Below are 21459 nucleotides of genomic sequence, written 5' to 3' on the forward strand. Positions count from 1 at the left end.
CATTTTCACGTCCCCAACGCCAACAACTGCCACCACTACCCCTTCACCAAATCATCCTACGCTTCCTAACATCCTACGTAGCGCTAATCCAATTCCAAACTGAGTTCGAAATCACGCAACGCCATAAGTGTCCTCTCAACCCTAACCTAGTCCCAATGACGAGCCTCGTGCAGAGCCTCCAGGTCCACCCGTGGACCCGTGGACGGGTCCACGGGTGCTTGCATTGTTACTAAGCATATCCATCCGCCCGGGCGACCTCGGGACCTCAGCAGCCCTAAAGGGCTATACACATGCAATGATGCTGATGCACTTTATATAACATTAGAACAGAGACAATCAACAAGTCACATATACACGACAAGCAAACAAGGATAAAGATAATCCGAGAAACAAAGTCCGAAAATCCCAGCCTTTCGAGCGGAAAAGACCACACAGCGACAGCAACACAGTAATCTATCCACACAAAGAATCCTATTAAAAAAACAAAAACAAACAAAAACCACATCAAGCATTACGCGCCAGCTCAATACAGAACTCCCCCCAATTCTGCCCGCCATTCAGGGAGAGGATCTCCTCAGCAATAGCCTCCTCCAGACGCTCATGGTATCTGCGCCTGTACTCATTCTTGACAAGATCGAGATGTCTAGGCTCCCAATGCAGACGCACAAGACGGGAAATAAGAAGCTCGGAGCGTTCGCGGCCAGTACGGGATTCGCGGAGGGCCTGGTGGAGGAGGAGGGCGTCGCGCATAGGTCTGTTGATTGCGCCGTTGAGGATGTGAGCGAGGGTTTCGCCCTGGAGAAATGTAGGTTAGTAACGGCATTGATTTCAGATTCCGGTCAGATATTGACTGGAGGGGAAAGGGTATCGAAAACAAAAAGAACATAGACACAATACGTACGACCAGGTTGCGGGACTTCGAAATCATAGCCCTAGTAAAATTATGACCATAGTTATCCTCATAAGCGCGCAGCACCTCACGCAGATGCGAATCACTCCTCGAAACAATAATATGAATCATAGCGGTCTCGCCGCCCTCCCTCACAATCGCGTGATGCAAATCCTGCACATCATGTCTGACAAGACGTCTATCGAGCGGCTCGCGCTCATCCTGCCTCTGACCCTCGAGCGCGAGCAGAATCGCCACGCGGAACTTATCTGCGCGCAGCTCGGCGCGCATACAGCGCTCAAGACTGTTATCGTAGCGGGTGTCGCGGAAGGAGTTTTTGATTTCGCGGATGGCGGCATTCGACCGGCCCATCAGGGACTCGATTAGGAGCTCGCGACGCGAGGTGCCCGCTTGGTAGTAGCAGTTTGCCCAATATGCTTCTGATTCCCAGCGACCCAGGGCGGTTGCGTAGCAGACTTTGCCGAAGGAGGAACTGCCGAGTTTGAGGCGGAGGTGTTTGGCGAGGTTTATTCCTTTCCCTTGCATGCGCACGCGGGTTTTGTATTCCTGGCGGAGGAGGAGGATCTCGTCGCTTGTTAGTCGGGGCAGGACTTGGATGATGGTTTTGTTGTCTATGTTGCGTGCGTGGTTTAGGGCGGAGTGCATGGCTGCGGCGTCGGGGCCGGCGTCGTAGAAGGAGACACGTTTGCGACCGGTTGTTGGGGAGATTAGGACTCTTGCGTCCGAGCTGAGGATGGAGGAGCTTGAGTCGTGGCGGTTGTGGCTGGCTGCTGGGCGGGTAATACGTTTGTCTTCTTTGCCGTTGTCGCGCTCTTTGTCTCTGCTGCTGCGGGAGCGGGACTCTTTCTCGCCGACGGATGAGTGGGAGCGACTGTGTTTGCTGCGCCGGCCTGACTCGGAGGCTGAGGTTCCGCCGTCCAGTGGTTCGAGATCTGAAATGTCATCATCGCGGATCGAGGGGATGACGATCGGGGATGGCATGGGTGACATGGACTGGTAAGTACCATGATACGGCTCTAGCAGCGGACTAGCCGGGGGATGAGCCGAGTGAGCTGCACTGGCTCCGCCAACTGCGAGGCTACTTGACGACGGAGAGTGACTGTGCGGACGCGCAGACGACCGGCTACCTGGCGCGATCTCCACAAATTGAGGCTCCTGTTTCTGAGGCTCCTGTCTCTGAGGCTCGTGCTTATACCGGTACGACTGGTCCGGAGGTTGCTGCTGCAATTGCTGCGGCATCGGTCTAGAAAACTGCTCATGCGTGGCAGCGGGATATATCGGCTTAGACGCAGGCGCCGTCGTTGGCACCGGCACCGGCTTCGAAGAGTACTTCACATTAGGATCGATCTGAGCGTACTGGTATACGCCGGGATTCGCATATCCCGCGGCCGGCGGTGCATAACCAGCATCACTAGCCGAGGCAGTGCGATAATGCGAAGGCGCATAACCCGCACTCGTCGCATACTGGGCGGGCAAGCCAGTATACTGCAGCGAGGGGTTGACAGGCGCTGGCACAGCACCCGAGCTAGCGGGATAGGTCGAGGCCACAGGGAACGCACCGGGCATCGTAGCCGGGGCCGCAGGCTGGGATGAAGGCGGCACGAAACCTGGGCGTTCACATTCCGGCACGGAGGCCCAGTCAATCGGCGCAGCAGGGTATCCCGGCGCAGCGGATGCGAACTGCGTGGGCTGGGCATAGCTGTACCGATTTGGGCGCGCATAGCTAGGATGCGTACCTGGCGCATCACCGTAAGCCAGATCGTCGTCGGAGTCGGAGTCGTGGTGATTCACGCGACTGCCGCGGTCTGGCGAGGGTCGTCGTCGATGCGATCGCGACGAAGCCGCAGCAGAACCGCGCTCCTCATCCGAGTGTTCATAGCGGTCATCCCGACGTCTTCTTGCGCTCTCTACGTCGCGACGTCTCGACTCTGAGTCCGAGTCTGAGCGGTCCACGTCGTAGCGGGAGCTTCTTGGGGCGCGCGGGATGACGGGGGGTTCGTCGTTGGTTTCGCGACGGCGCTCGCTGATGAGCTTGTATTGGCGCTCGATTTCGGCTTCTTCGTCTGGGTTGTAGCCTTTTGTTCTGGGGACTTCGACGGCTGGCGAGCGCGAGCGGTGGGAGGGGGAGGGCGAGGGCGAGGGGACTCGGCTGTCCCGCGACCGCGACCGTGAGCGCGAGCGGCCAGGGGATTTGGATCGGGTTCGCGACCGTGGGTCGTTCACTTGGAGGGACATTGTTTCCAATGGGGTTTTGTTTGATATTCAATGTGTTTTCAACGGCGGTTATTTTCTTTTTCTTTTTTCAGTCTGATATATCTTCGGTCACACAAAAGGCGAGTTGAACGTGGGGGCTATTTTGTGCGATGTCCACTAGGCCATTCTATACTTCCAATGTTGTCCAATGTTGTATAGATATGAAGTCCTTCTCTGCCTATATTTAGGTGAATTGAAAGGAGAAGGGAAGAAAAGAGAAAGCAAGACGATTATAGGACCTCGTATTCATCGGCGCCAGCTGATGGAGAGCTAGTTCTTCACCTCATGTAGCCAAGGATTAGCGGCTCTTATTGGCTTACAGCTGGACTTAAGATCGTCGGTGTCCAGCGCTTCAGCCGCAGGAGATTCTGGCCAATGCGCATGTCAGGTTGTAAATGAGGCCGAGGGTGCATTAGTACATGTACATACAGCCCTGGAGGGAAGGTTTACTGTCTCAGGATTACGCATTCAAGATAAACTATCAAATTACCGTGCAAACAATAGATGAAAAGCACTAGTACAGGTTCCGGATCTCGAAACATTTTGTCAGAAGAGAAAAAGCAGAAGGTATGACATAAAAAGAAGCCCTGCGAGGTGCCAGGCCGCGAAGAATGGGGGTATGTGCGGGAAGAGAAAGCTATGGGAACAGAAGGAAGGGGAGACAGCCTGTTTATCGCGTGCGACGGCCATCATGAGGTCCCTGACGGCCACCGTAGTTTTGCTTCTGGGCGGGCGAGGCGGGCGTCGGCTGTCCGTTGCGGTTGAGGCGGTTGGTTCTCCAGCGCTCATACCAAACCACGCGGCTGGCCTCCCGCAGCTCGGAACGCCAATCGGAAAAGACGGAGTCCTTCAGACGAACAAAGTCACAGTGCTCGGCATCATAGGGATCTGCAAAACCCCAGGGGAATCGGCGACCAACGGGTTTGTCTCCAGCTGCCAGCGAGTGAGGGTCCGGAGACAGAATCGAGAATGGGACGTGCTGGTTGGCGGCCTGCGATGCGTTGGATCTGCGAGTGCCCTGGCTGAGCTGCGATGGCGAGCCGGGGACATTATCGGTTGCGTTCTCAGATTCTTTGGCTTCATTGGCTTCGTTGGCATCTCCAGTCTCAGTGGACTCGGGTTTGGTCTCGAGCACCAAGATTTCCTCTTCGTCCGCACTTTCCGATGAGTATTCTTCCTCCTGGTCCTCCAAAGTCAAAATCTCAAGGGGGTCGATATTGGCCTGCTTCAGGCTGTTCCAGACCGCCTTACGGAGGTAGCTCATGTGGGCGGAGGTGATCGTATCCGCCTTGCTGATAACTGGCACCACAGTGGTCTTGCCCAGCACCGTGCGCAAGACCTGGATGTCCAAATTCTGGTCCAGAATCCCGACCACAGGCGCATCAGTGGGCTTGGACGTGCCATTGGCAGCACGTTCAGCCATGGCGATGTTCTCATCAAGGCGCATAGGATCCAGGAGTAGGAAAGTGCAGTGGATGTGGGTATCGCGGGCACCGGGAGAGCGAATAACCTTCATCTCCTCGGCGAGGGTCTCCTCAAACTTGCTTTCCAGGAAGCCTGTCACGCCACGCAGCTGAAGATCTGCGATGTTGCGCTCCAGACCTACAGAGTCCCACAGGGTAAGTCCGACACGTTCTCCGTCGAACTCCGTCTCTAGGTATTGCGATGTGAATCCTTCCCAAGCCGAGGTTTGACGCTCGAGTTCTTCAACCTCCTCAGGGGTGCGCGAGGGGTGCTTATGCGCGGGCATGGTCAGAGCACTGCGGAGGAAGTTCAGGAATGAGGTCTTTCCCGAGTTACGAGCACCAATGACAAGCACACTAAAACACGTTCCTATTGTTAGCCTGGCTTGTCTCGTTTATAACATCATATCTGCGCGACTTACTTGTATGAGGTGGGGTCCTTGCGACGGCGCACACGGCGGGGGCTGTTCACGGTGCTGACAGCACTACTAGCATAGCTATATCGGCCACGGTGGGTCATGCTCTCAGTGCGCGCATAGGGATCGACGTTGTTGACGGACCCCATCGAGGGCGATGCAGGAAGTCCAGACTGTGGGCGGATTGGGATTGGGTCGAACTTATCACGCTCCTCACCTCCAAAGGTTTCCAGTTGCGGGGCGGGGGAAAGATCAGGCAAGCGGGGAGGGATTTTGGGGGCATAAGACTCGCGCTGACGGCGCATCTCCTCTTCCTGGGATTTGGACATCTTTTTGCGAGATTTCTGGTCGCCTAGGGGTTCGGTGGATTTAGAACGACGAAGGAAACCGAGGGAGGTGCGACGGTTGACGTCTGTTTCAGGTCCCAGGCGCGTTGCCATTTTGGGAGTTTGTCTGTTCCTTCCTGATTAGATTGTTTTCTTCTTCTGTTTCTTTCTCCTTCTCTTTTTATTTCTTTGTATTTCCTCTTTCCTCTTTCCTCTTTCCTCTTTCCTCTTCTCTTCCTCTTCTCAATGGAGTTATTCTCTATCGACACGAAATCTTGATATTGCATCCAGAACCCCTCACCTCAAAACGTCAGGGGTAACCTAGGGGAACTGCCACTTACCAATAAAACGATATATATCGGAGTTCAACAGCGCTTTTCGTGCAGCTCAGATCCGGAGATGGAGCGATTCAAAACTGCTCCGAAACTGGACAGAAAGTGGGATTCAATCCAATTGTCAACTACCCGGGATGTATCGGGTTTCTCAAAAACGAAAGTTGTTTGCGACAGCAAAAGGAAAGAGAATAAGCGAGAGTGGAAATCAACAAGATACAAGTTTCCCAGCCAGTGGGCGATGGAATTGAAATTGGGACTTGAACAAAGTTCCAACTTGGAAGTTCCTCGTTTTTTGGGGTTGTTTTTGTTTTTTTTTTCTGCAAATAGGGCCTGCTCACAGCGTCCAGCAACAGCGGCGCTTGGAGAAAGATGAAAAAAAGAGGGATAGAAAGAAAAGGAAATCAAATTCACTAATTTTTACCAGGGAAGATCGAAATGATATCAAGAGAACCCCATCCCACGGCCATTCAGGGGTAAAATTGTCAGAACTCCAACTTTGGCCCAGGCTGTTCCCCACTTGAGCTTGGGTCCTTTTGTTTGGTTCGCAGCTGAAGCTAACGGGATGATTGGATGGTGGTCTTTCGACTGTCGAGGTACCTACCTATGTATGTATATATACATACATAGGCAGGTAGTATTCCGTACAAAGCAAGGAGTCCATGATACATATGATGATATCCTTAAATACACATGGTCAAAACCACATTCCCCTTCCCTCGTGGCTTCGGGAATCTGGAACGTGCGCCAGGGGCCGTTTAGAGAGTCCCCACTTGGATACGAAACTGCTGATATTCACTTAAATTGGGAGTATTTATCCAGATATCCTTACATAAGTATATATACTTGTCTTGGTAGAAAAGGTACAATGTAAGGAGATGTTTGTCTCGTTTGCACTCCTCTGTTCTCTCCTCAGCTGAAACTGGACCTAAGTACTCCGTATGCCCACCCTAACCGACCTTATCCACTAACCTCTCCTAGGGCAAAAGCCATCGGCTCTGGAACACAATACCGCATAAGACAATGCACCTAATCAAACTAACTGCACCGTTTAATAACCATATCGACATATCAAACCCCAGTCACTTGGACTTCTCCCATACGAGTTAGATCAATTTCTGAAACACGGCAATTTAAGATCTCAGCCCAAACACGAGAGATCATATTGCGATGGGGGTGGGGCACACGGGACTGGCCTGCCACGCGAACCACTACAACATACAACATACGGAGTACTCCTACTTTCCTGGGACTTCCTGTCAAGGTCACTATTTGTATACAATATATAGTACATCCGAAACTATATTTCTTCACGTATAGCTTAGCATAAAGTATGTATTTGTACTATATACGGTACTCCGTCCAGGGAAAGGACTTGCGTTTCCTACGAGAAATGACCGAGTGGAGCAAAAGTGGGGTGGATTTCCCTCGCGTGCAGGAACTTTCTTTTTCAAAGAGAACAGTCAAAGGGACGCGAGTGTGAGAGTAAAGGGAGGAATCAAAGTAGGAACTAAGCTTCCCTTCGAGCAAGACTCTTTTTCTTTTGACCCTCAACGTGAGCAGATACCCCAAGCCTGGATCAAGCTGCTACAACACATTTTAATTCTTGCCCAGGTGCTCATATCACCAGGTTACAGGTTGAAGGACAAGCCTTCACTCTAAACAGTCTTTCTACTCTTATCACTGTATACCAACAAAATATACCAGGGGGCTTTGGGCGCCCCCCGGACCCCCAGCCTCTGTTGCTGAGCGTTAGCTTAATCCGTATCCATATGTTTTAAGCGCTTATCTTAGTGCATTGGTAGAGACTACTAAGTACTCTACGGATATCTATAGGCTTAGCGTGACGCTAACACTGAGAAGGGGATTCGAGGCTTATTATAAGATAGAGGCTTCGGAGATAGAGGCTTATAACCTAATGGAGATACCACTATAGAATATAGGATACTCTAGAAAATAAGATAGGTAGGTAGGCCAGTATCTAGGCTAGCACCCAGCACAGCACCCAGCACAGCACCGAGGCCAGTATCCAGCATCCAGGCCAGCATCTAGGCCAGCATCCAGGCTAGCATCCAGGCTAGCATCGAGGCCAGCAGCGAGGCCAGCAGCTAGGTCAGCACCTAGGCTAGCACCGAAGGAGCAAACGAAGTCACGTGACCTCACAGATCTGATTGGTAGAGCATTGGGACACTAAGAAGTTCTGCCGGCAATAGATCACATGACATTAGAATTTGAGGCCCTCACCGAGCTACCTCAATTTTTTCGGGACCCATAAGAGAAGATCAAGGTCACGTGACACATATACGACCCCCTTATGATATGGGTGCTTCGCTAACGCTCAGCAATTATCATCACCGCAACTTACCCACAATCCACCATATCATCTCAACCATCACGAAGTCGTATCCACAGAGAAAGTCCTGAACGGGAGCACAATGCACGGCTTGGAAGGACACACCAACTCTCTATCCAACCCCTTGAACTTAGGACCATTGGGACCAGCAACGTTCTTAGCCTCACCAAAGACCGAGGGTTCATTCGGCGGCTGGTCATCACCCCATCTCCCATTGAAATCCAACCACGCCACCGGATCTTCGGAGTTCACAGCCTGGAACCCAGCTGTTTCGTCATAGGTATAAGTGTAGCCGTTGAGGACAGGATCCCACAGCACCCCGCGGTCTGTATAGTCCAACAGAAACCCTGTAGGGAGGTTGAAGCCCGGGATGGTGTGGTCGTGTTGTCTGTCTATATCAGTATTGACATTCCAACGCATCTTATTAAGTATCTGGTTACCCTTCGATTGCATAGTTTGCATGCGTGCCTTTCGCAGAGTAAACATACGGCCGCTTGTCCTTCTTTTCAACGGCGGCGTAGGTAAACGCCTGTCCACTGGCATGCTGGCTGTACCATATTGCGTCCGGTGAGCCATCAACGAAACGGATCATATTATGTTCCCTATTGATCTTTAGTCACAGCTTCTTGGGCAGGGTGTTCTCCACACTAACCAGTCTCCGATATGGTCGCCAAATTCGAGACCTAGTACTGTACCGCCTTTGTTGAACCTGGGATGAGGTCAGTACAATGCAGACTCGGGATGCTGCCGCACTCACGCATAGAAGTAAAAGTAAAACGCATCAACGGTTCCATTGCCTCGATCTGCGATCACTATGATACTCGCTGTACCATTTTCCGTTCGGCCCTGTGAATCTGGTCTGATACCTTGGAACCAGGCTGGTTGTGGATCGGCTTCGATGCCCTCTAGAGAGGTTAGATAGACGCTTGTATTACCCATGGAATTGAGCGTGTCAAGGTTGTTGAGAGTCAGGGGTGACTCCACTCCCTCGAGGGCTGTCCAGTTGACATGCGGTCTGGTGTGATCGAGCTGCTGCTGGATATCGCTCGGCATGTATGTCTCCTGGCTATGGAGCCAGACCAAAGGTGCTGTAAAGCTGAATTAGAAAACAGATATCAGAACTACGTCTATCAGATACCTACCATATTCCAAGACATATGGCGGGAGGTCAGATGCAGCCCTGTCGGTGAGTGATGCGCAGACTAGTTGGGTTGTAGATAGACCCACTAGTGCCAGCGATATAGAAAGACGCATCTTGTGTGGCGGTTCACGAGTACCGGGGAGCGACAAGCTCCCTTTTAAACCCTATGAGGGAATAGCCAAACCTTGCCAAGCCATCACGATGTTTAACTAAATGTTTATCGGCATGACCTCGTCATAAGCATGAGATTCGAAGATACACCGTGTGGCGAGAAGAAGTCAAACTAAGATGGAAGTAATAGAAGTAAGTGCTCAATCACAAGGCCTTTTGCTATTCAGCAACACCATGGATCCCTCGAGGTGACTGATCTCCTTGAGGGGGATCATGCCAGCGTTCCGAGCAGCCGGTCACAGCACCTCGACTCGGATTTTTCAAGCTCGGACAAGACGGTTAGGACCGACCAAGGTGGACTCAGGTGGTATTTTTCCTGCAATAGGGTGGGATTGTCGAAGCTTCCCTGTTTACTTCCTTTATCCTCCGGGATAAAGTATGCAGTATGCAGTATGCAACCCCGAGGAATGTGAGCCCTATATCGGGTACCCCCATGAACAGGTGGGTGTAGCAAGGCTCATAATTTGTTGGTTGCTAGTCATAATTATAGCGCGATCTGCATGTCTGATCTCATGGCTGAAGATCATTGCTCTAAATTGCTGTTGGGCTGACGATGTCACCTGCCCGCGAAGCCATCACCACGCCAAGATAGGGCTGGTGTCGAATGAGGTTGAGTTTCTTGTAGTGATGGGCTATTCATGTGGATATTGTCATCTGTATATTGTAGTTCTTATTGTATCTGGAACACTGATGCGCTCCTCGGTTTTATCTATATAGACTCGTGAGATTCACCAATAGCATCGCCTAACTGTACCAGCCGTTGACATTTCCCAACGTAATACGGCGTGGTATGGCGAGAGCCCTTACCTTTTTGCGGCTTGCAGTCGATCCTGTCTATCTCGTTAGAAGGGATATCGTAGTTCACTGTAGGGTGTACGGTTTAAAGTATAGGTGGGGTTCGATCTGGAATTCACTCACGAAAAGCCTACAGAAATTTTGTAACGCTAGCTTTAGCTAGTTTCCTTTATTTGGATCTATCTATTTGCTTTATCCCTCATAATATCAGTTGACGTATAGTTAGCTTTTCCCCGTCATACCATGAAGCTTGGCTATGAAGCGTCTCGGACCAACCAAGGACCAAACCATGGATACTAGCAGCTGGTCTCTCACCAATTAAGACTGTATTTCGACTGGTGTTCACAAACAAGATGATACATGGTCTTTCCTCAAATAACCCTTCATTGATTAGCATTTGTACCTTGCTAACCAAATCCATAGATCCTACAGCCTCCCCTTCGGCTTATCAACATCCTCTTCCTTCTTCCTCTTCCTTCTTCCTCTTCCTTCTTCCTCTTCCTCTCCCTCTTCTTTCATTGCTACTACTAGTTCTTCCTCGGCCTAAAAATCGACAAATCCAATGGAATCCGATCACCAAGCCAAGTTGCGCGCTGGGTATGATTGCGCTCATCCTCCGATTCGACTGTATTGGGATGAATGAGAGCACTAAGCGGGCCCCGATTGATAACCAACCAAGGAACGAAGGCTCCAAACTGCGCGGGCGTGAACAAATTCACTTCGAACATGGCCACCGGGTGAGGTCCAACAGGCCGATCGAAGAAAGTGTAAATCCGAAGCTCGGGGACTGTTCGCAAAGTGTAAGCAATAAATCAATTGAACTGAGCATCTCAACTCCGCAGTAAACGTCCAGACGATGCAGTTTCTGGACTAGAAGGGCTGCGTTGCTTACATTCACGTCGGATTCGTTCCCAGAGCGCTCTAGCGTATGCGGCTTGGTCGGGGTTGTTCTGGTCGATGCGTCAGTTTCGCTGTGGCTTGACTTTATGGTCCGGGATGGGTGGTGGCACTTGGAAATGATAGATGTGGACGTCGAAACCTCCCTCTCGGCCTTTGGAAAGAGGGTCGGGGAATTCCGTGTAGGCTTTGCTTAACACGCCATGTTGGGGGTTCTTAAGTGACTTGCCGTCTTCGGTGCGCTCGCTGTAGAGAATAAGTGTCTTGGGCTCGATGTGGTCTCATGGGATACTTACTCGGTTAACGGCTCGAGGTTTTCGTACCCCTCCAATGGAGATGGGTATGAGAAGGCATATGCGTCTGTCATGTCGAGTAGATTGGGGTTCTTGAAAAAGAGAACAGTGGGTATGTAAAGAAATCGGTAAGACTACAGGTACATGTGTATAACCTGGGATGATAGCAGCTTGCAAATCAGCAAATAGTCGAGTCGGGTAACGCAAGGATAGTAAGTATTGGGCAATCTTTATATCAAAAATGTCGTCAGTCAAACCTGGAGTATCATCATCAATTCTGCGGGGGAGGTTCCGCACTCTGACAAAGCCGCGGAACGGCCCTGGTGTCGACTACCCAGGTACATCATACGAGTGTACATCAACTATACTTTTTACAGTATAAAAGGTAAGCAATTGTTAATTATTACCTTCCTGTCAGGCAGAGTGCTTGTTTAGAAATATTACTAGCCTATTCAACACCCTTCTGAGATTTTATGCTATCCTTCCCACAAATATATCTCTCTCTCTTCATCAAGGCCAACGACTAACTATAACAACATTCGATTTTTGAGAGACGTATTTCCATGCCTATTCTGTATAGCATAGACAAGGCAACCCTAAACATATCCATAAAGTCTAAACCAAATAATAAGGAAAGTTATAACATACACCTGGGTATCATAGCACAGTCCTTTGAACGCCAATTATCAAAACATCCAGTAAACACTACCAAGAAGCCCGAATATCAATGTGACCATCATCATCCACAAACTTGCCGCGATCCCATTCCCGTCCTTCGCCTTTCTTCGACCACTGCACATCCTCCGGTTTGCCTTCTCCGTCCATGCCCGCAAAAGCAGTGTTATTCTTCCATTTATCAATAACTGCCTCATCGATTCCTGCTGTACGTAGCCTCTCCTCGCCTTTGCTTCTCCAGCGTTCACGATCACGCAGCGCCTCCATTGCCATGTCCCAGTCATCGTCTTTTGTCATGAGCCCTGCGACAGGACGACGAGAGGACTCCTGGCCTATGGAGTGTAATTTGTCTTCATCTAGATGCACGTCGGTGGCTGGGTCGTAGCCGGGTGCAAAATGAGCATCGATATTGCTCATGTTGTGTTTATAGGCACCTCGCCCGCGCGAGCGGATAGGTGCCTCGTCTTGCCGAGGAGGAAGTGGTCCGACAAGATCTTCTAGCGGATCGGATTCGTCGCCCATCTCGCTTTGGCGTGCAGTTATAGTAGACAACGGCGACACTCGTTTATGCTGCGTGCTGGTCTCAAGGTGTGAACGGCGGGAGCCATGTGGCGATGCATCTTCCCGCTTTGACCGCCGAGATCTGTACGACTCTGGTGAGCGGGAGCGAGAAACGGAGCGAGCAGAACGTCCAGATTGACGTTTGTGTCTTCGATGGCGATGACGGTCGGTACTTGGGTCCCTGTGTGGAGAATAGCTGGGAGACCTTGAGTATGATCGCTCACGTCGCCGCCTGGTGTGTTCCTTATCTCTGTCCCGTCGACCCTTCCTAGATGAACCGTGATCCCTGTGTTCACGCCTATGTCCATCGCGGTCTTTGTCCCTCTCTCTGATTCCGTCATACTCTTCGTTTCTTCGTCGATGCCTCCGCGATCGGTCTCGTTCCGCCGAAGGGGAGCGACTTCGTGTTCTTTTTCGATGTGAGCGATTGCGATCTTCCCGATCCCCTCTCCGGTGGTCTCTTGATCCTCGCACTTCACTCCGATCATCAGATCGTTTGGAAGGATGGTCTGGCGAAGTTGGACCTAAAGCACCCGAGGCCTTATCTTTCAGTTGGCGCATACGCTCACGTGCTTCTCTTTCCTCTTTGAGCTTGAGAGCTGTGTTATGATTGTCTGTTACTTTGATGAGATTCCGTAGGAAGCGGGTATTGGGTTTTGGAGCATTGCTTGTCGGCCTGCAGGTGCTTGTTAGCCTTGTACTCATGCAAATCGCAGAACATGAGAGCAAACAAACCTTGAAGGCATAAAAGCACTCATCCCTTGAGATGCATATTTTATAGAGCTCTCCTTCGCCTCTTTGGCTAGGACCTTGGCAACATAATCGTCGTCCATGATCCAGATGAGCCGCAGATCGCAGGACTCTGAGGATGTCAAAGGAGTGCACCGAAGGAAGTGAGAAATGCAAAGCAAGAGCAAGTATATACGCTAGGCCATATTAAAATAGAACAAAGGCGGAATTCTCTTCAGTCGGAAAAGCGAGAGGCGAAGACGAAAGCGCCTTCCAAAAGTTGGACTGACCGCCTTTGATATAGGGCTGTTTACTGTCCCGCAAATGTTATGGTCGCGGGACTTGACCCCTCCAAGCTCTCTAGCATTAACCCGTGGACCTTGTTGGATTTCCTTTTCATAGGTTTCCATAGCCAAGATTCATCAATATGACAGACTCATCGCCTGAAGCCCTGGCAGCACTTCAGCAGCTGGAGCAGAATGGCAAATTGAAGGACCGACTTGCGATTATTCGCATCAGCGACCCAATTTCCACTGAAGTTGGAGGATCTTACCCCTCTCCCTCAAAAAGAAGCTCCGATGCTTCCCTCTCAAATTTCGACGATCCTACCCCTGCCTCGTTGGAGGCTGATCTTTCACATTACAAGGTCCGCGCGATGAACGCGAATACAGCGAATGCCTGCTGCAAAGACCAGTAGATACTGATGTTTTTGCGTAGGAACTATTCTCCAAGCTGCGATTCTCCTACCTCGAGCAAGTAACAAAGGAAAAGTTCTTGCGCGCCATTGTTGGCGACCCGCCTGTGATTGTCGGACACAATGAGAACATGGAACTGGAGACGCAACTAGCGGACGTGAAAGCCGAGCTTAAGGCACGGAAAGAAGACGCACGGATTATGATTGAGGAAATGGAGCAAATGGGCCGTGACTTGGCAAGCCGTAAGTGACCAATGACTATGGAAGATGAACATGTTGACTGAAGCATCTGCCGTGCCATGACAGGTTACAAGAATGTGGAACTTCAAACTACACAGCTCTCAACGCTGCCTGCGTCAATCGAGAATCTCGAGTCAACCATCGCCGAGCTCCGCGCCAAGCAGATAGCCACAATGGATCCTTCGGATCCTAACAATTCCTCCTCGCAGAATCTCCCTCTTCCCGCGACCCTGGCTCTGTTGGCGGAACGTGAGGCAGAACTGGCAGCGTTGAATCGCCAGCTGGCTGCTGTACACAGCGCATTGCCTCGGAAGACCCGAGAGGCTGAGGCAGTAGAGAGAGAGCGTAGCGTGCTCGAGCGACGGAAGTCAGATGCGATCGCGCAAGCCCGTGAAGCCCAGCGCAAGAAGCAACAGGGTGAAAGTGATGGGCTAGAAGAGATAGGACGTTGGTATAGGGGAGCAGAAGAGACCTTGAAAGAATTGGTGGGGACCCAGACATGATAGTCTGTAGGCCAAGCCTAGGCTTGTGTACGATGACACGAGGGATTGAAGGATTGAGCTTACCTTAGGCTGGTGGGCATCGGGAAATGGCGTTTGGGATTTACTGTACATATATGGGTCCTACCTATGGATACCTACCTAGGGAGGTACCTACCTAGGTAGGTACTAATTCTAGATTACGAGAGCATGTGAATTCCAGGATCATAAAATCGGGTTCCAAATTGAAGCCTTTCGGCTGTTTTAGATTCATTGTATTGCATGATCGTAGAACATGAGACGCTATGCAGTCATTTTGAACCTCCATGTTATGAAGGCGCCCCAAGCGAAACCCGACCGTACTCCATTTTTTGGGGAATATTAGGAATAATTTATTCCTCCTCCTCCTCCTCGGCGTCCTCACCACCGGCGGCGGCAGCGGCCTTCTTGCGGCGAACACGGCCGGGACGGCCACCACCGAAGGGAGAGGTGAGAGAGAAGTCGATGTGCTTCTGGGAGTCGAGGCGGACCATGAACGAGGGAACGTTGACGATCTGCTTGCCGACGCGGATGTGACGCTGCTTGATCAGGACACGGGCGTGGTGGATGGACTTGGCGAGACCAAGCTTGTAGACGCAGGTCTGGAGACGGCGCTCGAGGAAATCGTCAGCCTTGAGGGCAAGGACGTAATCGAGCTTCATGCGGCCCTCGTCGAGCACACCGATGCGGACAAGACGGCGAATGAGGGCATTGCCTTCGAAGAGACGCTTGGGGTCCTTCTCGTCGAGAGTAAGGAGCTCACTGAAGATGAAAAATTAGCGCCAAGTCCACCAAATTTGAGACTTGTCTGGATTCGATCGCTCGAAGCCTCGCAAAACCACAGATTGTTCCTTGCACATACCGAGCAGCACGACGGATCTTGGAGAGGGTGAGCTGGACACGCCACACCTCGCGCTTGTTGCGCAGACCGAACTCGCCGACGGTCTTGAGTTCAGCATCACTATTGAAAAATTGTTAGGAATATGAATACGACATAACCAGAAGCACGCTTCTGATTAGTGGCCGGAGAATACTAACAGACGGGCCGACTCGAAGGCTGTGATGGAGTTAGCTTTTTAAACATCCAGATCGATACTATCGAATTTCACTTACGGCGACGGGGGACCTTGTAGGTCTTGGAGGAAACGCGACTGCACGGGAATTGATTAGAACGGTGCGATGCCTTCGATTTTGTTTGATATACTCACGGGGCCATAGCTGCGGTTAGATGGGCGGAGGTTGTCGACGGGAGGTCGAAGGGTCAAGGATGAATTGAGAATTTGAGTGTGTGTGATGCGAGCCCTACCCTAGTCCTAATTGGGAAATAATATTATGTCAGCTATTTATTTCATCGAGCCTCTCCACCCGTCTGGGCGCTGGGCTCCATGGCTCCACTCTTAGCGAACTTCGAAATCGTCGGCCCTTCAATCACTTGGCATGGATGCTCGTCTGCAGCTATTTCTTTTTTTATTGGTTATTTTATTATTGTACAACGTCTTAACTACTTGCTTGACTTACTCTGACAGCTACTGAACTCGAAGCCAGCGTTAAATTTAGGACATTTTATGCATCGTTCTCTTGATGTTGCATGTAGATCATCATAACTGGAGATTTGCATTATGATTTCTTTCACCATAACAAGCAGGCCAAGACGATATGGCCCAAAAGGTCCGGGTCATCTTATCCATCTTTAACTTCCATATTTCACTCATCGCAATCAATGGTCAGCGGGCTAGATGCTCGATCTGGCCCTCTTTACTGACTGACTCGGCATCGTTTCCCATACATGGGCTTAACCTTGTCACCCTCGGACAAATATCTAGTGACATTCAAGCTCTTTCGGTCTCGTAATTATACTTCCGAATTTAAGGGGTCCAATTTTTAAAGGGACCCTAAACTACGATATACTTAAGCCCTAGACGTCTAGTTATAGACATCAGTTGGATAAGTATAGTAAACTGATATGGCAACAGCAATATCATCCTCAAGGCACCGGGATTAGAATGGCAACTGTTCAGCAACTCGCAACCCACGACCTTCGACCAGTTGTAGAATCTATACTTATCACGCAGCTCACATGCGGCCGAGCATCAGTGACTGTTTTGACTTGCTGCCATTCTTCGCCAAGTCAACTACTCCTACAGTGAGACGAACCATGGAGGTCGAAAAGTCTGGGTACCGGACCTGGCAATGGAAGTGGCCGGTGGTGTGGTCAAAGAATGCCATTAGTACAGTGGGACCTCCGAAAAGAGACATGAAAAGACTATCGGAGAAGACTACCATCACTAAGAAGACGGCACTCCTTATAGTAGTATATACCGGGCAGGCAGTATACAGGGTGGTATATCTAGGTATGAAGGTTTAGCCCAATATTTCGGAGGCCAGCTTACCACCTGCGTGCTCGCCGTTTTTGATGATTCATAACTAGAGCGTGCCAGTCACTATACAGATGACTCTAAGCGCTGGCAAAATGTAAATCCAGTAAGAGATTACAACAAAAAGGGCGACCTCCAAAGGGGGGGGCATGAAAACAGAACAGGAAGAGAAAGGACGAGCGATGCATGCTCAACCCTCAAGAAGTTGAAGGAAATGGGGCAATGCAAGCTTTGATTGGCTAAAGATTAATTACTACACTAAGCCCAATCCAGAAAATATATTGAATAATCCAAAAGGGGAATAGCGTGGCTCCAGGGCTTTAGCGAGAGTAGACAGATCATGTGATGTCAATCCCACAAATTGTTATCCGACACTCTCGTTTTTCGTGTTGAAGGCCCCGTCGACAATTAACCACCAGCACCAACCACAACACCGCCGTCATGCCTCACTCGTACGGTCTGCGCGCCGGCACTCGGGTACGTTTTAATTCCCTTTACGACACACGTCTTTTTTTTACACTGGGAGGACGAACTGGATCAACTGGATACGCCATTGGGCCTCAGGGAGGATAAGTGCTAACGAGACGACGAACAGTATGCCTTCAGCCGTGGCTTCAAGGAGCACGGTATGATCCGTCTCTCCACCTACATGAAGACCTACCGGTACGCTCAAAACCCTCGAATTTCGAACGAACGACATTGAATTGGAATCTGACGGATATTTTTTATAGTGTTGGTGATATTGTCGACCTTAAGGTCAACGGTGCCGTCCAGAAGGGGTCAGTACAATTCCGAAACTTCCTCCATGCGCTTTCGCCCGACCGCCCACTGCAATCATACACCATGGGCAATGCGACACGCGGAAGAGAGGACGAAAATCTAACAGTTGAACAGTATGCCCCACAAGGTCTACCACGGTAAGACCGGTGTTGTCTACAACGTCACCAAGTCCGCCGTCGGTGTCATCCTTTACAAGAAGGTCGACAACCGCTACCTCGAGAAGCGTATCAGCGTCCGCATTGAGCACGTCCAGCACTCCCGCTCCCGTGAGGACTTCATCAAGCGGGTCAAGGAGAACGCCATCAAGAAGCGCGAGGCCAAGGAGAAGGGTGTCCACGTTCACCTGAAGCGTCAGGCCGTTGGTCCCCGTGAGGCCCACTTCGTCAAGCAGGCTGGCAACAAGCCCGAGACCGTCGTCCCCATCGCCTACGATACCCACATTTAAAGGGCTCGTTATGGAATTGGAACGGTGTGTGCGGTTGTTAGGTGTTTACTGGGTTTTCACTCCATTTTGCCTAGACTGAAATGGACTTTGATACATGAGACGAAGCGCAAAGGGTTTCGGATGCCCTGGCACATCTCTCGCCTGTGCATAGATTCCCCTGAATGAAACAAAATCAAAAAATTTCCGAGTTCATGTCAACTTTTTTCCCGGTCCAGCATAACTCAGATTCGATATCTTGTTCTAGGCCTAGGCCTATGGTCGTAGTGCTGTTCGTTCTCCCTCTTGGCTTTGATCAGCAGCAGCTCCATCTCGGGACCACTTACACTCTGGTCAAGCATGGTTCCTACTTCAATTCCTAATATATATGCCTGCCGACTAGGTCTATATATGTTATGGATAATTATTGATCCTACGTCGTGGGGAGGATGTCTTCGCAAACTGCTATACGTCTTCAAACTTTTCAGCCGCATTAGCTGTAGAATGACCGTTTTCCATTATCAAGCACAACGATGAATTTCAGATGCCCGAATATGACACATTCTCGGCCTAAATGTGAACTATCCGAACCTTGGAAATACTTACATGGTAGATTTGCCCCTTAGAAATGCGGCCTCCACAAGGCCCCGGGGGGAGCGGAGAGAAAAAGTCAGACCCGCCCAGGAAAGAAAATATTACAGACGAACTTCAACTCTTCTTTCTCTATATTCCCCTTTGAATTGTTATGATTTAATTCGCTTCCCATTTTACCTTATTCTAATTCTTTTCTTCTGTCTTTCCGTCTTATCGGCACGACCGGCATTTGAGCCTTCCTGCCCGTTCCTACTTACGTCCCACGATGACCTTCTCAACCACCGCAGCTCCCAGTTCTGCGCCGGCGCAACTAGGGAGCACACCTCCATCACTAAATAAAGATTTAATCCCACAATCCAGAGAAATGGGGGATGTCATTCCGAACCGGACACCGCCGGCTAGCCAGGAAAAGCCCGAAGCGAAGCCATTTGCACACTTCGTTGCTGGTGGGTATGTTTTCCCCATTCCTATAGGTATCCATCCTAATTGGAAAATTATAGACTGGGAGGTATGACCGCGGCAACCCTCACTTCGCCGCTTGATGTCTTGAAGACGCGCCTACAGTCCGACTTTTACCAAGCGCAGCTACAGGCTCTGCGCGCCGCGAAACCTGCGCCCGCGCCGACTTCCAATGCCTTGGTCTCTGTTACCCGGACTGCCGGAATGCACTTCAGCGAAACCTTCCAGATCCTCCGCTCAATACACGTTCACGAAGGATGGCGCGCGCTATTCAAAGGACTGGGACCGAACTTGATCGGTGTAGTGCCCGCACGCGCTATCAACTTCTACGTCTACGGAAACGGGAAACGTATCCTAAGCGATTACTTTGATTACCGGACTGCCGAACAGACTCCTATGGGGATTCACCTGGCCGCTGCGGCAATCGCTGGTATCGCTACGGGTACGGCGACCAACCCCATCTGGCTGGTCAAGACACGTTTGCAACTGGATAAGTCCAATGCGGAAATTGGAAAGAGTCGCCAGTACCGCAACAGCTTCGACTGCATTAAACAAACTGTGCGCCATGAAGGCATCCGCGGACTCTACCGCGGCCTATCCGCTTCCTATCTCGGTGTGACGGAGTCGTCTCTCCAGTGGGTGATGTACGAACAGATGAAAATGTATCTAGCCCGCCGTGATGCTCTCAAGCAAGCTGACCCGGCGTACGATTACACTTCATGGGATTCGGCGGAGCTGTGGGGAGGACGAATCACTGCGGCTGGTTTGGCCAAGCTGGTTGCGGCGGCTATCACCTACCCACACGAGGTCGTTCGAACACGTTTGCGTCAGGCACCGACCGTCTCGCTGGGCAATGGCAAGGTCGAGATGAAGTACACCGGCTTGGTGCAGTGCTTCAAGACTGTCTGGAAGGAAGAGGGAATGGTCGCTATGTATGGCGGCCTGACACCGCACTTGCTTCGTGTTGTTCCCTCCGCTGCGATTATGTTCGGAATGTGAGTTGCTTCAAGTTTCCCGGCAGGCTCAACGTGGCTCAATATACTGACTATTTCACTAGGTACGAGTTCATTCTGCGAATGTTCGGCACAACATCATAATCTGTCCTTTGCTCTCGACTCAAGGTCGCCCTTTGCTGTCAAGGCAACCCTGCCTTGCTTCTCAGCTTGCGCCACCACTGTACAATATTTTGCTTCTTCGCGCTTTCCTCTCCGCTCCCTAAGTGACTAGAGAGTGACTCGGGGGTGCTTTTCTTTCGCTTGTTCTTGTATTGTGTATAGAAGAGAAAATGGGCTATCTGCATGTGTACGGCGTATGCGATTTGGGGTCACGTTAATAAACAGGCGTCTCTACTCCGACCCCATCTACAAAAGCAAAAGAGTTTCTGCGTTGATTGGCTGTTTATTTGGGGTTTGCGATTCGGGGGCGAAGCTCCCTGGGCAATGCTTCTCTACTTTTTTTTGCCACTCACAAGTCTGGCAGAGCAAGGAAAAAGAAAGGAAAGGGATATAATGACATAGAAACCGCCAATACATTTGTACTTTTTTTCACTACCAGGGCCACAATAGTACATGCAGACTGCATTGCATTGCAGAAGTTGTTGAATTGCACCGCCACTGCCACCCATAGCTCTCTCAAGCTACCCTGAAACGAATGACTATGACAGTCGAACTGAGATCAGCACGAGATCCGAGTCGGGCACGACTTTACTAAGGCAGCAGTGCTACCTAGGTATACCCAGGCGACAAATGTACCCGAGCGCACCTGATCGGGCTACTCTAGCCAAGTGCCGATGGTAGACTTCCTCTTTCCCGTGCCCAGCGAAGAAGAGCTACACTCGGCTTGGACTTTTCACTTTTCGCCCGTTTAATCCTCTGTATCTTCTGATCAAAGCGCCCGATGGTACGAAGTGCGGAGTACTGGCTTCCTAGATTGGGCGAACACCTAGGGCGAGTAAAGAAGTGTATGGATGGATACCTCTAGATTTTGTGCCCGATTGCCGTAATCGTGGAATATACCCAACCTGGAAAGGTTCTAGGAGGTAAGATGGTCGATGGTCGGATATA

General features: G+C 50.7%; 9 protein-coding genes across 9 annotated transcripts; 3 read left to right on the forward strand and 6 right to left on the reverse strand.

The window, feature by feature from the left end:
* Positions 1-504: 504 nt before the first annotated feature.
* anxc4 (annexin ANXC4) lies at positions 505-3145 on the reverse strand (the record flags this gene model as incomplete). Its single annotated transcript, XM_002562775.2, has 2 exons — positions 505-795; positions 902-3145. 2 exons carry the CDS (start codon positions 3143-3145, stop codon positions 505-507), a joined length of 2535 nt encoding a protein of 844 aa, XP_002562821.2.
* Positions 3146-3833: 688 nt separating this feature from the next.
* Positions 3834-5482, reverse strand: aspE (septin; the record flags this gene model as incomplete). Its single annotated transcript, XM_002562776.1, has 2 exons — positions 3834-4983; positions 5049-5482. The coding sequence occupies 2 exons, from the start codon at positions 5480-5482 to the stop codon at positions 3834-3836; spliced, it is 1584 nt and encodes a 527-aa protein (XP_002562822.1).
* Positions 5483-8092: 2610 nt separating this feature from the next.
* Positions 8093-9307, reverse strand: N7525_008714 (uncharacterized protein; the record flags this gene model as incomplete). Its single annotated transcript, XM_002562778.1, has 5 exons — positions 8093-8441; positions 8494-8655; positions 8706-8762; positions 8811-9141; positions 9196-9307. The coding sequence occupies 5 exons, from the start codon at positions 9305-9307 to the stop codon at positions 8093-8095; spliced, it is 1011 nt and encodes a 336-aa protein (XP_002562824.1).
* A 1380-nt stretch (positions 9308-10687) lies between these two features.
* Positions 10688-11424, reverse strand: N7525_008715 (DOPA 4,5-dioxygenase family protein; the record flags this gene model as incomplete). The annotated part of the gene is made up of 4 exons (XM_002562779.1): positions 10688-10947; positions 11053-11110; positions 11171-11303; positions 11354-11424. The coding sequence occupies 4 exons, from the start codon at positions 11422-11424 to the stop codon at positions 10688-10690; spliced, it is 522 nt and encodes a 173-aa protein (XP_002562825.1).
* Positions 11425-12055: 631 nt separating this feature from the next.
* Positions 12056-13419, reverse strand: N7525_008716 (uncharacterized protein; the record flags this gene model as incomplete). Its single annotated transcript, XM_061214468.1, has 4 exons — positions 12056-12668; positions 12701-13064; positions 13120-13262; positions 13322-13419. 4 exons carry the CDS (start codon positions 13417-13419, stop codon positions 12056-12058), a joined length of 1218 nt encoding a protein of 405 aa, XP_061068899.1.
* A 323-nt stretch (positions 13420-13742) lies between these two features.
* N7525_008717 (uncharacterized protein) lies at positions 13743-14752 on the forward strand (the record flags this gene model as incomplete). Its single annotated transcript, XM_002562781.1, has 3 exons — positions 13743-13961; positions 14033-14252; positions 14316-14752. 3 exons carry the CDS (start codon positions 13743-13745, stop codon positions 14750-14752), a joined length of 876 nt encoding a protein of 291 aa, XP_002562827.1.
* Positions 14753-15120: 368 nt separating this feature from the next.
* Positions 15121-15983, reverse strand: N7525_008718 (40S ribosomal protein uS4; the record flags this gene model as incomplete). The annotated part of the gene is made up of 5 exons (XM_002562782.1): positions 15121-15529; positions 15630-15728; positions 15806-15824; positions 15881-15918; positions 15976-15983. 5 exons carry the CDS (start codon positions 15981-15983, stop codon positions 15121-15123), a joined length of 573 nt encoding a protein of 190 aa, XP_002562828.1.
* A 1600-nt stretch (positions 15984-17583) lies between these two features.
* N7525_008719 (60S ribosomal protein eL21) lies at positions 17584-18367 on the forward strand (the record flags this gene model as incomplete). Its single annotated transcript, XM_002562783.1, has 4 exons — positions 17584-17619; positions 17738-17805; positions 17874-17921; positions 18037-18367. 4 exons carry the CDS (start codon positions 17584-17586, stop codon positions 18365-18367), a joined length of 483 nt encoding a protein of 160 aa, XP_002562829.1.
* Positions 18368-19202: 835 nt separating this feature from the next.
* N7525_008720 (putative mitochondrial carrier protein (Rim2)) lies at positions 19203-20493 on the forward strand (the record flags this gene model as incomplete). The annotated part of the gene is made up of 3 exons (XM_002562784.2): positions 19203-19387; positions 19438-20391; positions 20454-20493. 3 exons carry the CDS (start codon positions 19203-19205, stop codon positions 20491-20493), a joined length of 1179 nt encoding a protein of 392 aa, XP_002562830.2.
* Between the last annotated feature and the right edge of the window lie 966 nt (positions 20494-21459).

Source organism: Penicillium rubens, assembly GCF_028828025.1.
Source record: "Penicillium rubens strain IBT 27055 chromosome Unknown utg000003l_segment0_segment0, whole genome shotgun sequence".
NCBI lineage: Eukaryota > Fungi > Ascomycota > Eurotiomycetes > Eurotiales > Aspergillaceae > Penicillium > Penicillium rubens.